The 17500-nt window shown below is 46.6% G+C and overlaps 1 protein-coding gene across 1 annotated transcript in view; it reads right to left on the bottom strand.

The window, feature by feature from the left end:
- adamts17 (ADAM metallopeptidase with thrombospondin type 1 motif, 17) overlaps positions 1–17500 on the bottom strand; it is a gene marked incomplete at both ends in the record, with an annotated part of 65480 nt that overhangs the window by 32341 nt on the left and 15639 nt on the right. The window contains 3 exons of the mRNA XM_084476337.1: positions 168–308; positions 5516–5621; positions 14012–14055. Coding sequence (XP_084332463.1) covers positions 168–308; positions 5516–5621; positions 14012–14055 — 291 coding nt within the window. The remainder of the gene's footprint in view (positions 1–167; positions 309–5515; positions 5622–14011; positions 14056–17500) is intronic.

Genomic DNA, 17500 nt, shown 5'->3' with positions numbered 1-17500 from the left:
CCTCCCTCCACTAGGACCATGAGACGCAATCTGAGGCTCTGTGTGTGTGTGCATGCGTGTGCGTGTGAGTGTCCCTGTGAGTGTGTGTGTTATTAAATGACTAAGTGACTCAGTGCATGACAGAGAGCACAAAACAACAGAAAGAGAAAAATGACTGCAACAACAACCTGAGGAACTTCTCCAGGTCGTCACGGCTACAGGAGGACCAGGAGAGGTCGCTGGGGTTACGACCTTTCACCCACTCGCCCGACATGATGTGGGAGTGACCGGTGCAGGTGGCATGGTCATCATCGTGGCTCATTCCCATGCTGAGAGAGAGTGAGAGAGAGAGACAGAGAGAGAGTGAGTGAGAGAGAGAGAGAGAGAGACAGAGACAAAATACTAAGCATATACACGTTACACAATATGAAATACGCAAAATCAACTCGACAAGCATACGCTTCACGTTTCATCGTTTCACGTTATATAATGGCGTTTTTTCTCAGACAACTTTAAATAGGTGGAAAAACCATGAAATAAAAACATAAGTGAACGCAGTGAACAATCTTCCAGCGACACAACAAAAGGCCCAGACCATGTTGAACATTTCCCTTCAGCCACAGCTGTAATGTATTGGCCAAGGAGAGATGCAGCCCGAGGCCAGCTTCCACAGGAAAGTATATCTCACCCAGCATGTGTGTCTGCGTGTGTGTGTGTGTGTGTGTGTGTGTGTGTGTGTGTGATAGAGGAATGTTGCATTCATGTGGTGTCGGAAATAATCTGAAAAATGAGTCCCTGCCTGGGATAATTCTCATGAACGCCTCTTAAATCGGAACAACAATTCGGAAAGTCGGCCAAAAAACGTTGGTGCATGATGTAGACTTGTGATGTCATACATATTGTGGTGGACGAAAGTCAATGTTTAGTACATAGAGTTTTATTAAATCAAGGATTGAAGATCAATTCTCTGTTCATGTGTATTCGCACAGTAAGCCATGCAGTGTTAGGTTGAAACTGTTAGTTGCTCTCCACTTAGAGTGACCTAGAAAAGTTAGAAAAGTTAGAAAAGTTATCTAGTAGCATCCATCCCCATAACAATGCTTCCCCTGATCTGTTTCATTTGTTCTTCCTTGTCAGGCAAAAAACGGAAACAGCGATCAACGTGTTGTTTAAACACTCTAAGCGCTATCATACAACTCATCTACTTTGTAGCGTGTTGTTACCACATTATGAGTTAAAAGCTCATAAACCACACCAACGTCGGAAGGACGACTCCCTGAGTCGGGAAACCACGAGCAGCATGTGAATGCAGCAGCAGAAAGAGAGAGAGAGAGAGAGAGAGAGAGAGAGAGAGAGAGAGAGAGAGAGAGAGAGAGAGAGAGAGAGAGAGAGAGAAAGCAAGAGCGAGAGAGAGAAAAAGGAAAAAAGAAACAGAGAAAGACAGAGATAACGGTTGGATGAGCGAGACAGACAGATAGAGAGAGAGAGAGAGAGAGAGAGGGAGGGAGAGAGAGAGATTATGACAGAGGGACACGTATTGAAACAGGGAAGACTGCAGGGAAAGTTACAGCTTTTCTCTTGAAGACGTGACCTACATTTGCAAATGAAAAACAAAAGCCTGGTTTGAACAGTGAGTCAGGGCCTAATAAATTATCAGACTCGCACTCTCCTTTTCTTTCACCCATTTCAACAATAACCCAAAAACCTGTGTCCATGGACCCTTCTAAAAAGGGTTACACAATCGTGTGTGTTTGTATGTGTGTGTGCAGGTGTATGCATGTATGATTGTGTGTGTGTGCGTGTGTGCGCGTGTGTGTGTGTGTGTGTGTGTGTGTGTGTGTGTGCCTGTGTGTGTGACTGTGAACTTTGAACACAATCCTTAACAAGCTGCAGAGCACGACCACAACCCCATCCCGGTTCCCTCAGAACAAGCAGCGGTATTCGCTGTAATATTCTGCTGTTTATCAGACCCCCCCCCCCAAACAAACTTAAAAGACACATCAGCAAACACGGCCGCGAAAGGAGACAGCAGCGCAGCAGCACCAGGATCCACCATGGGACAAACACAACAAACACCCCCCAAAAAACAGCACGCCGCAACGGGCCGAGAACGTATGGGAACACGCCTTAAGAGCCGGCGCCGTAATTGAAAATCATAGCGTGTGTGTGCAGCAAGGCATTTGTAAGTAATAACAGGAGGGAGAACACCTTTAGGGTGGCGTTTAGAGGCAGCGCGGCACCACAGGTGACCACAGTCAGGTGGCGCGTGAAACTCATTCACATGGAGCGTCAGTGTTTCAGAAAATATACAGTAAAACGTATTCTTGAAAAAAGTAAAAAGTAATTAAAAAGTAACTGCAGTTCAACAATTGTTTATTACCATCCACTAAATGTACAGAAATGCACAGAGGGACGATTCATATGAACATTTCATTCATCAGTAGTTAACTCCAATGGCATTAAACTACACTAAACTGTACAGTATTGCATGTCTCTAGTGCAATTACTATAGTGTACTCTGTGTGCAGTGTACAGGAACATCAGCGTGTTTCACAAAATCTCCGACCTGGCTGAGAAGTTATCCTTAAAACCAATGTGAGAGCGCACAACCACACAAACATGCAAAATAGACACGCACACACACACGTGTGCACACACACACACACACACACACACACACACAGGCACACAAACACACACGCACACCAACAGACACGCACACACACACACACACACACACACACACACACACACACACACAAATACACAAACACAAACGCACACACACACCTACACAATACCTGGGCGTCGGTATACACAGAGGCCCACTCCGACGCCAGCTTACCCTCTTACTAGCTCACTGGGCTGGGGAGAGATGTCTGGCTGGCTGAGGCTGGCCCGGAGAGCTCCAGGGAGCTGGCGCTGACCACAAAGCCTGTGTAAAGGTGCTTCTGGCACTCACACACACTGTGTGGCTGAGCCATAACATAATGCACTGGGATCAACACCTCTACTATTGTCTGCCTGGCTGTACCGGTGCTAAACAAGTACAGCATATAAGTGTCAACATCTGGGCATGATACAAACTTTCATCGTAGAGCCTGTAATTATTGAAAATATGTATTTACGTAGCTAAAATCGTTAGCCTCATAGCATAATTGCCTAAATCATATTTTGGCCAAATTGTGATATGTAACCTAACTCTACTCTCCTAATGCTGCTGATTCACTGTGCCTCATTGGCTATAACCTAAGCCAATCAGAGTGCTTTTTACATTCCATGAATGAAGTCATCTATTTGACTTGATTTGGCATTTTTGACGCTAAATACATGATGAACGTTAAAATATGACTTAGGCAATTATGCTATGCGGCTAACGCTATGTAGATGCACTGTGTCTGAGGCATGTCTTTATTTTTTTTATTTAGCGCACTGTGTTAGTGAGTGGCCTACTTTAGCGGAACATGAGATTAAATTAGGATGCACCTTATTAAAGCTCAGGGCAGGAGTGAATAAGGACTGAGGAGCACTTTAGGTGGATTCCTGACCAAGGTTGATTCTTCGGTCAGAGATGAAACAACGGGGATTGGTCCAATGTGTTCATCGTTAAAATGGATTTAGTGTTTCTAAATGTCTTGCTTCATTTGCACATCTGTAATGCTTGCATAACACGTAGTATTGTTTTACGATGTGCTCATCGGAAAATAGCCTAACACAACAGAGTTTTCTCTAATGTGATTGAGTGCAAGATCATCTGATCCGTCTAAACAGGCCGAAAATGGTAGCACCAACGCAAGAGAGAGAGAGAGAGAGAGAGAGAGAGAGAGAGAGAGAGAGAGAGAGAGAGAGAGAGAGAGAGAGAGAGAGAGAGAGAGAGAGAGCAACAGAGAGAGGGAGGGAGATTACATTTTTGACAGCCAGAAGGCTGTCAAAAAAAACAGTTTTGGGCTTCCTTGGTATTGCCAAATGACAGCATTTTCCAAAACTTTGCCACTGAGACAATGTTTATTGCACATTGTCACACACTAATACTATTGGTACTAGTTTACAGCTGTTAAAAAAACATTTTGTCAGTTTTGCACAATCTAATCAAATTCTGAAAGATCAAATCTTATTCATTCAAATGAATCTGCAATCTGTTGCCCCTGGTAATACGGCATGATATTGGAGTCAGAAACACTTACCTTGTCATTTCCCATTGTCTTTAGCAGGACATTGACAAAGTCGGTTCGCTCCGAGCAGATCTACTATTGTTTCCGATCTCGTTTTTTTCACTTTGCTTAACTGCTCGGAACAACATAAACGATTGTTCTGGGTTGTTATTAAATATTTATTCTGCATGAAAAGACAACACATTGTTTCTGTTACTTCTCAGCGACAATGTTAAAAGACTGCCGGGTCCACTATGAATGACTTCCCAAATGAATGACATGTGTTCGACTCCCTTCGTATTCATCGAGATGCTCAAGAGCCATGCAATGATTTCCCTAGCGGTGTCCAGCTATAGGTATTGACCGTGTGAAATGCCTGTCAGCTCTGGAGACATAGCCCCCCTCGACCTATAAATTCAAATCGGTGAAGACCCGCCAAGATGCAGAAACTTGCAGGTCAGACCCACCGGGTTTGCAGTAAAGATGCAGTTCTGGATGAGTCCAGACCGCAGGTACCACTACCGTGGGTACCACTACTTTACTTACAAACCAGACCAATGACCCCAATGAACCATGGAAACCATCTCCGCTGCACCACACATTGTATTTAACGAAGTAAAACAAGTTTCCAACACCGATGAAAGTTATCTTCCCATTTCCCACAAATGTTTATTTTAATTTTCCCCACAAATGTTTATTTTAATCTTCCCGCAAATGTTTATTTTAATTTCATGCTGGATGTTCAGAAGCCGAACGCCAGTCCAACGGTTGTCAGCCATTCTACGACATAAGATATCTTAGAATGGAGCGCGCTGATGAAGGCAATTCTTGCTCAGGGCAAGACAGCTCAAGTGTAGTTGGTGTAGTAAGTGTAAAGGGCAATGAGTAAACGTGCACACCAATCGTCACACGCAAAAGACACTTCCACGCAAAAGAGCAAAATAAACACAACGGATAAAACCTCTGATCTAAAATGCTGAAGACACTATTAAAAACACTGTTATAAACACTGTTATATACATCGTTACTGTTGGCATACACCATTATACACACTAATATATACACCGTTACTGTTAAATACACGGTTATAAACACCGCCATATGCACCATTAGATAAACTGGTATATACACTATTATATACACTGTTAATGTTAAATACACAGTCATATACACCATTAGATACAGCGTTCTATACACTAGTTATTATATACACCGTTACCATTAAATACACAGTTATATATATACACAGTTATACATACCGATATATACACCATTAGATACACTGTGATGAACAGAGGCAGTGAGAGAGAGAGAGAGACAGAGAGAGAGAGAGAGAGCGAGAGAGAGACAGATTCATAGAGAGCAGCGCTGGCCCTGAGCCTTACTTGTGACCCAGCTCGTGGGCGATGGTGAAAGCCAAGTTGAGTCCGTTATCCTCGGCTAACACACACTTCCTCTTGGCACTGCACACCCCTCCCAGGTAAGCGATCCCTGCCACAAGCCGAGAGAGAAAATGACATCACAGTTAGTGTTTTGGCCCGTCCCTTCCTTCCCTTCCAGGACCTACAAAGAAAACTGATTTGATTCTCTGCACGGGCCATCTGGTGCGGCCAGGCGATGTCGATAGGAGACGCACAGCTGGTGTGATAATAACTTATTATTTATTATTAGCCCTGGTAGTGTTAGTAGTGCTAGTGCTATTTACTGTTTAGCCGTTTAGGAGGCTCTTTTATCCAAAGTGATTTACAGGGGATTGATTTGGATCCATGTCATTAATGAGCCGGTGGGGTTTAGGGCATCTAGCTCAGGGATTAGTGCGGGTACACAACACGAATAGGGGTTCAAACCCACAACTTTCGGCTTGGAATCAGACACCGTAATCGTGAGACAATCCTGCCACACTGAAGAATTTGTGTTGGTGGGGTACTAGTCGTAGTAGCAGTAGTAGTAGTAGTAGTAGTAGTATTATTAGTAGTAGTAGCAGGAAAAATCGATTCATGTGAGTATACTTTGCTTCCGCGATACTCAGGTCATCGGGTTGACGAAAAACAATGTTTTTTTTCAAGCCATAATCTTCAATGTAATCTTAGTGGAAGGACATTAATGGCATCTTCCAACAGAGGGCGCTATAGTGTATTGGCGAAAAGTCAATTTGCAACTACGTGTTCCGTTAGGCCTTGGCCATTTAAAAAAAACTAAATGGACACAGCTGGAGCTGTAGAACCTGTACCGCAACATCATACCCAACGCTAAACCAACGTCACGCGGGAAAAAAACAGAATATCGTATCGCAATCTTTACTCAACTGCAATACACACATAATTGCAATACCTATCTAATCGGCACTCAAAAAACGTTGTGACATCGTATTGTGAGGTCCTGTCCGATTTGCATCTCTGGTACGAATTACCTACAGCCTGTAGAACAAAAGAACATCCAATCGGGTTTCTGCAAACGTGGGCTGCTGCTGAGAGCCGCACGGTGCCATGACACTGATTACCCAAAACAAAAACAAAACAACAACAAACAAAAGAGTTTGAAAAGAAAAGCACAGACCCCTGCCTTGATTATCCGCGCGCGGCCAAACGATGTAAAGGGAAAAAAAAAAAAAAGCAGCAGTCAATCAGCGGAGCGGGGCCAGGCCCGCTGACATCACTGCAGTGGCCCCACCGTGAGTCAGCACACACCTGCTTTGTGTCTGCGCGCTGGAGGCGGGCCAGGGAGGCTCTCTCTGGAAACACCAGAGGCCTGAATGATATCCCTGACACGGGAACGGGCCCCATCATCAGAGCCCCGGCCAGGGCCAACGCTCGCTCTCTCTCTCTCTCTCTCTCTCCGTGAAGACGGCAGACATCCACCGCTTTGGCCTCGGTCAGCGAAACGTGGGAGCGATCGCAACGTAAGGGGGGCATAGGAAGTGGAAACGGAGCGTAATTTGTTCTGTTTTGAAAACCGATAGGGCTGAAGGAAGAGGGTGGGTTTAATGGAGGAAAGGTAACGCAGATGAGCAGCTGGGAGTTCCGATGATACTCTTTGGCGCTGGTGAATGAAAAGCTTTTGCGGACAATGAACAATAAGCTGGAAGATACTGACTAACAATGCTCTTTGTGTGTCTTCAGCGACTCGCTCAATTTTCCCTTGTAAGGGCTTGTCAGCGGGCCAGCGAGTGTCCCCTAATTGTGTTTGACAGTATCTTATTGTATTGTAAATTATTTAAAAGGACTCCATACTTAAAGTCTATGGCTACATCCACATGTGCACTTTTGGGGAATACTGTGAATACTTCTGCACGGTGGCGATAAGTCTCTGTGCAGACACACAGAAGGTTTTGGGTCTGACATGTTTAGTAATCAAGGGGGACGCAATAGCAGTAAGTCATGATTTCAAATGACATATTACTCATAGTGCTTTGGCCTCCCTACACTCCACAATCAATTATGAATACACACACACCCCCGAGTGCACAAACACACACACACACACACACACACACACACACACACACACACACACACACACACACACACACACACACACACACACAACCTGAGTACTCAGCCAGGGGTCTTTACTGCTAAGCTGGCCGTACTTCTACTGAATCTATTTAGCAAAATCAAAATATGGCTGCTTTTGCACTGGATTGGGTTTGACACAAAGCCGTTCCTCACTGGAAACATCTCAGGGCGATAAAAACAGATGTTGGCCTGGATTCTTACATGTTGCGAGTTTTTCATTTTCCCTCCTCCTCCTCCTCCTCCTCCTCCCCGAACCTCCTCCTCCTCCACCTCCTAATCTTCGAAAGGTTTGCAAAGTCTTTTTAAGCAACCCCCACATTCGCTCAGAGGCTGCAATTACAGGGCTATGACGTCTATCATCTGCTGGAGTCATAGGAAAGAATTCACGCCAGGTTCGTACAAAACGGATCCACCAAATTACTATTATTATTATTATTGTCCTTTCTTTTCGGGCGCCTTTTGTTTTCAGTAATTCAGGACATATTTCAGCGTGTCCAAAATTTGTGGCAGTTTTGAAAAAAAAAATTGTAGCAAGAAAGAGACGATAATTCAGACTGACTTTTATCCATAGATGGGCTGGTGTCAACACTCGCTGCCAGCACCGTAGCCAGCATCATCTGGACCACTTGAAGCAAAGCGACCGCAGCTCAAAGAATAACCCTCAAAAGGCCAATCGAGCTAAGCAGGTTACCAGCTGACTCGATGCTATCGTGGAGCAGTATAGCAGCACCAGCTGTGGCATCGGATGGGATGTAAAGGGGCCGCCAGCCTATCGGATCATCATGGTGTGCCTCTCGCTGCGTGTCCGAATCAATACGAAGTAACGGTCCAAGAAAAAGGCACTCGGGGTGGTAGGGCTGGTAGTGATGTCATATGTGATGTCTGTTTTAGATTTGACGACACCGTCCGGAGCCAGGACCGGAGGGCAGCACTTGTGAGGATGAAGCTTTGGGGCTGGACCGTGGGTCCTGGTTCATTAGTACGGGGGGGGGGGCGCGGGGGGGGGGGGGGGGGTGGCGGTAGGAGGGGAGAGGAGAGGGGCGGGGGGGCAACGACCAGAGCTTAAACTCAACCTCCAGTGGTTGTTTTTTCAGGGGGGGTGGGGGGGGTGGCGGCGCGCTGGGCGGATCAAACGGCCGCGGCGGGTGTCACATCGCTGGCGGCACATTGAGTCGGACAGCGTCAAAAGAGCAGCAAAGCCTCAACGGGCGGCTAAACTCACAGGCGCCGGCCCCCCCTGCCTAGGAGCAGAGCGCAGTTAGCTGCCGCTCATTATGAAGCGTTTGAAACATTCCCCCATTGAGTGTCTAAATCCCCCCCCCCCCCCCAGTGCTGACCACACAACCCCAAGCGACCCGGCCCGGACCTGGGCCAGATAAGGAAGAACTTATGTGTGTGCGTGTGTGTGTGTGTGTGTGGCCAAACAAACACACGGACCAAACAAACACACACGCTTTGTTTGGTCTGACACACACACACACACACACACACGCACACATAGATACATACTTTTTGACCCTGGCTTGACCTCTACCCTATCGTGACTCACACGATCACACGATCGCCGCTCTACTTATCACCAACACACACACACACACACACACACACCGATGCAGACAGAGACACGGACACACACCGAATGCGCACAACACTCACACATGTCTACACTCGGCCCAAAACTATAAGTTAGCTGATTTAGGAAACGGCTGGTGCAAAGCAAACACACACATAAGCAAACACACACACACACACACACACACACACACACACACACAGAAACACAGACATGCGGGCACTCACAAGCACACACACACTCACTCACTGACACACAATTGCACACACACACACACACACACACACACACACACACTCTGTGCACAACACACATAAATGCACACACAAGGCCACAGCCTATAAATTAACAGATTTCTGGAACCGGAGCTGTAAAACACACAGACACACCGCCACTATCATCAACTTCCTCCCCACGACCCACTCCATCAAGCCAACCATGCATCAAGTGTCGTCCGGGCTTCAATCATCTTGCCCCGCCCCCACCGCCCCCACCGCCCCCTCGTCCCCTCGCCTCCCCCCCCGGGGACTAATAAACGACACACAGGCAGGAAGTGGAGCAGGCCGTTCACACATGCTACTGGAACTCGGCGCAACCGAGGTTTGTGCAGAGGCACGCAGGAGAAAACACAAACCCTGGTCTTTAAAAGTGATCGCACCGTCAGCGCAGGATAAAAGGTGTGAGGGGGGAGGAATCTGAGAGGAGGGGGGACGACAAGAGAGCAGGGGAGAGAGAGGGGGGTGAGAGGGGGCGAGAGAGGGGCACACACAATGGACTAGCCCTGTGATTATAGTGTAACATAAAGTGGGTCATGCACACACACACACACAGACACACACGCTCACCCACACACACACACACACACACACACACACACACACGCTCACAATCACCCACAAACACATTCCCATTCACACTCTCTCTCACACACAAAAACACACAGTCACACTGACCCTGACACACACACGCACACTCTGGGGCCTGGCTCTGACAACAAAGGGCAGGAGTGTTGTGGTGGCGGTAATCGGTCAGATCAGTGCACTGAGAGCATTACGGTGCTGGAGCGAGGGTGCTGCCCTCTCACCCATGTACCGGTCGCTCTCATGATGTAACACAGCTGATTACACTAACACAGCTAATGACAGTTACACAGTTAATAAGAGTTACCTAGCTGATGACACTAACACAGCTAATGACAGTAACACAGTTAATAAGAGTTACCTCGCTGATCACACTAACACAGCTAATGACAGTTACACAGTTAATAAGAGTTACCTCGCTGATCACACTAACAGAGCTAATAACAACAACAAAGCTGGTAACAGTAACACAGCTTATCACTGCTGATAACATTAACACAGCTTATCACTGCTGATAACATTAACACAGCTGGTAACAGTAACATAGCTGATCAAAGAAACAGCTTCTAACAGTAACTCAGCTGATAACAGCAACAGAGCTGATATCATGCACAGAGCATGCGTCATGTTTCCGCATCGATGTTAAAATCCACCGAGGACTACAATGTCTCGGGCTCAGGGAGCTGAACTCGCAGGGTAAGGACGCCATGAGTTGGACAAAAACCAGGTCCAATCAGAGATGGGTATTCGGGGGACCATCAGATGGACACGCGGAGCATGAGTAAAACACAGACACAACTTTGGACCTCGATGGAAATGCAATTACAATCTCAAGGCGGTGGTTCACATCTTAGATTTCCCAGCGGGATAGGAAGTGTGTGAAGACCACAGAGTCTGGTTGAGGGTAATTTATCAAGCGTGTGGTCAACAGAAATCAGAGAAAGTGGGGGCACGGCCCCAGAGACCGGCTGGAGGAAATCAATCCACCCTGCCGGGCACATAGTTCACAATCAACCGGCCGAGATATGGTGACGGCGGCAAGGAAGCCAGCATCAGCCAGGGCAGCTAATCTGCCCGTCTGAGGTGGGTTGCAGCAGGGGGCTCTGGGTGGGACAAACAGTGGGTGGACGTAATCACCATCCCGGGGGTCCCCTGGCCCCGGGGAGCCAGGCCCTCCACCCAATGGTTCATCCAGAAATTGCTGTTGCACAGCAATTTTCCTCTGGATAAATGAAGCTTCTTGAGTCTTGAATCTTGAATCTCAGAAGAATGGTATTAGGCTCTGGTTGAAAACAGTGTTCAGCACAGAGAGAGAGAAGTGAACAGGGAACGCGGGTTGGGCCGTTAACCTACGGCCAAGAGCAGAGTCGGCCCACTGAGATTGGATGATCCCAGGCAACACCAGTCCAACATCAGAGTACAAAAGCAGAGAAGAATGCTGTTTGTATAGCGGCGAGTATATCTACATATGCACACAATCACACACACACACACACACACACACACACACACACACACACACACACACACACATATACAGACAGACACTCACACACATACACAGACGCACACAACTGCACACACACACACACACACGTGCGTGTTGGCACACAAACAGACACGCAAACACACGCCCCATGTTTGGTCTGATAAGAAGATTGAATCATAGCTCCTTCCTGGATGCCTGGATGAAAAGGAAGTCAGACATCCCTTGATCCTTCTCAAAGGTACACACACAAACGCACACACACACACACACACACACACACACACACACACCAAAGTGAGGTGGAAAGATCCAGCTGATAAACGAGATGAGCCGTGTGTTCCTGTTCGTGCGGATGCGTCCAGGTTTCTGGGAGGGCTGCTGGGTCTGCCGGAGCCTCTGAAGGGGGATCTCCTCCCCCCCCCCACCCCCCCTCCCCCTACCAGCGCTCACACAGGGATTGTTGTTTTATGAGCACAGATGATATAGAGAAGACATGACTGCTCTCTAATGCTTTGTAAGGAAACAAGGGGAAGGGAGAGATACAAGAGGCCACACATATCAAGTACTCTCTAGGGGAGTTTGTGTGAGTTTGTGTGTGTGTGTGTGTGTGTGTGTGTGTGTGTGTGTGTGTGTGTGTGTGTGTGTGTGTGTGTGTGTGTGTGTGTGTGTGTGTGTGTGTGTGTGTGAAAAAGATAGTGTGTTAAAAAATAATAATACAAATCAAACCTTGATATATATGATCATTAAGAACTGTATATATCTCTTGTCTCTTTATAGTAGCACTAACAGTAGTATCCTTATTTGATCGTTTTATGTACTTGACTGATTCTTGCCCTTTTTGGGATGCATCTTCATTTTTTATTGCACATTTTAAGTAAGTTGCTTTGGACAAAAGTGTCTAAATGTAATGTTACAAAGTTATGTAATGTATGTGTGTGTGTGTGTGTGTGTGTGCCTGTGTGCCTGTGTGTGTGTGTGTGTGTGTGCCTGTGTGTGCGTGTGTGTGTGTTTCGGTGTGTGTGTGTTTGTGTGTGTGTGTGTGTGTGTGTGTGTGTGTGTGTGTGTGTGTGTGTGCATGTGCGTGCGTGTGCGTGCGCGTGCGTGTATGCATCCCTGCAACATATGTCTGCCTACAGAGATGAAGCTGAGGTGGAACCCTCAGTTCCACGTTCCAAACATTAAACGTTAAAAACAGCAGCCAGGAAGTCTTGTTCGTTACATAACACACGAGTTCCCAGGAACATGTTGGACAGTGTGACGGCTCCGGCCGTTTGGCAGGGGCAGCATCATACCAAAGGATGCTGTGAGGACAGCGAAAAAAACCCAGACTGGCCCGCAGCAGAGCAGAGCAGAAACAACACAAAGATACAGAGATAGACACGGCAGGTCAATTTCACATGGGAATACATTAAAACAAATGACCTTACATCTCTGACCAGACATTGGTCATTTAGCATTTATTTATGTTGGGAGCACAAGCGCGCCGCACCAGTTTTGAACTCCAAATAATGCCTTTGTAAGGAGACACTGAGGCAGAAACTCTCTGTCTTACCCCCAGCCAGGGCCGGAGGCAGATAAAACAGTAACGCTGCGTAAAAGTCTGTCTCTGTTATTCCTCTTCGGGCTGTTGTTATGGGATGAACGTGATGGATTGGCCACGTATGAAGCGGCACCCACGGAATGTTTGGTTTTCTGGTACATTAAAACCATACATGCATAAAGAAACAAGAACCAAACCTATTTGGACTCGGAGGGCATGCATGCTCGCACTTGAAATAACACGGTGCCTTCTGGACGTTTCTTAGCGCGGCCTCCAAACAAGCTCAGCACTAGAGATGGCGTTTCTATGGCGATGGGTGCCAAGACGTTTTTTTTTTCCACAGGCCAGGGTGTGTCTGAAACGTCCAGTTAAGACTAACACACACAAAGCAAACACTACTGTATAGCACTATGGCTGCTGAAAACCACCGTTTGTTGGAGCGGTGCACCATGGGATATTCATGTGGTTGCTCACACACACAATGCCATTGCCGTGTATTGTAGGATGGGACTCCTAGTGACAACACAGGGTGACTAGGTGACTGATTCTTCTAGTTACAGGGTTAGGAGGGAGTGGAGCAGAACTAAACTTTTCCTTTAGCAGCTTAGTTGGAGGTCGTCAAAGTATGAATCATGTTTGTGTGCAGAACGAAGTGTCAGAACAACTTTAAATCTTAAAAAACAAGTTATGAATTCAGACATGGATTCCTGGCAAAGGCCATGCTCCAAAAGCGTTAATGTCCTTGCATGTGTTGTTCTGTTGGCCTAATTGCCTCTGAAATACTGAATACTCGCAAACATGGAGCGTGTGAATGAATACATCAGAATGTTCAGCAGGCTGAGGTCAGGATGGAGCAGTGTGACCCCAGAGAAGGACAGAAAAGGAGAATCATTGCGCAACTCACCGACTGTGTCGCAGGGCTCGTCCTTGTGAACGCAGAAGTCCGTCCTGAAAGAGCAACAAGAACACGAGGCATTCAATTCACCGGGTTTAAAATGCCTGCTTCCACATTACTTAGCACCAAAAACAGCAAAAGCAACAACAACCTACAACATACCGTTTACCCCAACAAAAAAAATCGACCGACACACAAAGACACAGACACACACAAACATATCTGCTTGGCACACAAAAATAACATGGCATTTTTCGGTCGGTGGCATTTAGCGGTTGCCATGGGGTCGTCGAGGGCGAGCACCGACAGGGCCTGGTCCTGGGGAGGACCAGACATACCCCTTTAGTCCCACTGCCCACCCCTGATGGGAAAGCCAGGCTCTCTTTGTCCCCACTGTCACAGAACACTTTGATGGCCTTTATCTGCTGCGCTATGCCCTGGCCCCTGATTGGAGTCCAGCTTCGACTGTTGAGGCAGAGAGCCGGTGGGGGTGTTGTGGTTATGTGTATGTGTACGCGTGTGCGTGTCCGTGTGCGTGTCCGTGTGCATGTGGGAGTGTGTGTGTGTGTGTGTGTGTGTGTGTGTGTGTGTGTGTGTGTATTTCAGCATCTTCAGCCTTCACAGAACGATTATAGTTCAAATCCATGGTCACGCACAGTGCACATCACACATAGAATGGTATGGCATTGTACAGTAGTATACACTAGTTTAGTTCAGTATAGTAAAGTAGTATATACTAGTATACAGTACAGTATAATACAGTTTAGGGAACTGTAGTATAGTTTAGTACTGTATTGTACATTGTAGAGCAGTTTAATGTAGTATATATAGTGCAGTATAGTACAGTATGTAGTATATAGCATAGTACAGTATATAGTACAGCATGGAGGAGTATAGAGCAGAGTTGAGTATATAGTACAGTACAAAGCAGTATAAAGCCGTATAGAGTATAGTACAGTACAGTACAGTACTGCGTAGTGTAGCGTGGTTGTTTCGGGAGGGGAACACAGTTAACGATCGCACACGCCGAGTGGTTCCTCAAGCGGTTGAACCGGAGCCCAGGATCTGTACGGCTGCACAAGAAATATGACTTGAGGGGGAGATAAGATTAGACAAATTAACGGTCGCCTTTCACCACCCTTTCCCACAAGGATGCGGAGATGGAGCGGGAGATGGGGAACGCAGGGGGAGAACACAGGAGCGGCGCCGTCGGATTCTCCAGTACAACACGGCGGAATTTTGGCACCGCACATTCACGAAATATATCACGTTATGCAACGGTGGGGGGGGGGGGGGGGAGACTGGATCTGGTCCGTCGTTAAGCGTTGCAGCGAAACGCCAAGGGCTGGTCGCTGAGTGAAGCACGTTGAGGGTTTTATCCTCTTTTTTGTGAGGCTCACAAAGGGGGGATGGAGGGGTGGGTGGGGATGCGTCTCTCTCTCTCTCTCTCTCTGTCCCAGTTTGAGACGGATCTGCGGGTTGGGATCCCCCCGGTGAGTGAGTGGGAGCTATTGGCACGAGGGGGAGAAGTCGGACCCTGCCGCGAGGTTTAGATGGTCATTAAGGAGACAGCGTGTGAGAACACAGGGGTGTTTGCTTTGGCGGAGCGGTGGGAACTTTACAGAGGAAACCGTATTTGAAGAGGACGAGGTCCCGCCTTCAAAGCGGCCGGTCTGGTGAGCGCCGCGGCCATCTGGGAGGTCAGGACGGATTTAAGTAAGGACTGCCTTTGAACTCCAGGGGATTGGGCCTCACACACACACACACACACAGTGAAGTGCACAAACAGACACGCACACACACACACATAGAAATACACACACATACTGAAGCACACACACACACACCCACACACACACATGGAAATACACACACAGGCTGAAGTACAAACACACACACAAAAAGACTTAATTGTACAGACACACATACTCAAATACACACACACACTCGCAAACTCTAACATACACATACACACTGAAACACACACACTTGGTTTAGCTGGGTGTCCTTCAAGGTTCAAACAGTAACTTGGTTCAGAACTAAATGCAGTCAAATGCTCTGCATCACGCTCTGCAGTCTGAGCAGTGTGTCCCTCATAGTCCAGGCAACTGCCGTTTGGTGGAGGGCAGGGGGGGGAGAGGAGCGGGCGGGTGGGAGTTAGATAGTGTAGCTTCATCCGTGATTGGATGACGTACCGTCGAAGGGTCATCTACTGGTGTTTATGTCTCTGAACCAAAAACATTTGAAGGGAAATATCTTTGTGCACTCGTTCTGAAAACAATTACTTCGAAGTGTAATCAGAGTCATCAGTGTTGTGTTACAACACTGAAATCAAAGACAGAACAACGAAACAATGACATACTCAGGACGCCTTCAAGTGGGTAGTCTGTCATCCATGAAAGATCAGATAGTGACCTTCAAAGCCCTGACCTCAGATGACTCCATTGTTCCATGAACTTCTGGATTCCCATTATGTGCAATTGACGGAATTCTTCCATATCGCCCTGCCCAAGACAGTTATGTGACTGTCTCTCTCTCTCTCTCTCTCTCTCTCGCTCTCTCTCTCTCTCTCTCTCTCTCTCTCTCTCTCTCTCTCTCTCTCTCTAGCTCTCTCTCTCTCCCTATCTATCTTTTGGTGTTGATTTGATTTGATTAGATTTATTTAATTGTATCAGAAATGTCTTACACACATTAAAAGACATCAACAAGACACAATTGAGGATACAAACACAATAAAGTCCAGGACTTAAATAAAAATATACATCTAGTAGTAGACGTCTACTCCTAAAATTAACAACCGCATTTTCTTCTGCAACTCGGCAGCTAACAGCTGACATGTTGAGCTGGAATCGGAGAGCTAATTGGCCCGAGTCTAGCGGGTGTTTTAAATGTATCTGATGCCCGCTTGGTACATAGCCCGCAGCGGGGCTATCGATTTGTGGAGCTGCTGCAGGCGGAGACAGAATGGAGCATCAAAAGAGTGGGAGCGAGAGAGAGAGGGAGAAAGGCGGAGGGATAGAGACCACCCTGGCCACTACTCTTCCTAAAGTAGAACACAGCTAGAGAGAAACATCACACTACCACGTAGTGAATCTATGTGCACACCTAAAGACACACAGACAAAACAATCTATGAATCACAACATACCTTTATTTAATGTCATATTATATTATACCATTAACTATATATACTGTATATCACGTGCAGAAGTCAACATGCAGAGGTCAATCAATTACTTTCTAATCCAGCCATACTGCCCTTAAAGAGTTGTTCATGTTAATGTTCATGTTTATTCATGGTGTTCAGGTTAACTAAGATATTCATGTACACATGAATGTATTAACGAATATCTTAACATGAACACCTTTAGTGAATTATTACTTGACCATTAGTTAACTGTTCATTTACTGTTAGTTAATGCTTATTACTGGATTAACCAATGTTAATGCATGGTTAATTATTGTACCCTTATTGCGAAGTGTTCCCCATGAACAAGAT

The sequence above is a fragment of the Micromesistius poutassou genome (genome assembly GCF_964030765.1).
Source record: "Micromesistius poutassou genome assembly, chromosome: 12".
NCBI classification, from domain to species: Eukaryota; Metazoa; Chordata; class Actinopteri; order Gadiformes; family Gadidae; genus Micromesistius; species Micromesistius poutassou.
This window is presented reverse-complemented; position numbering and strand designations above follow the sequence as displayed.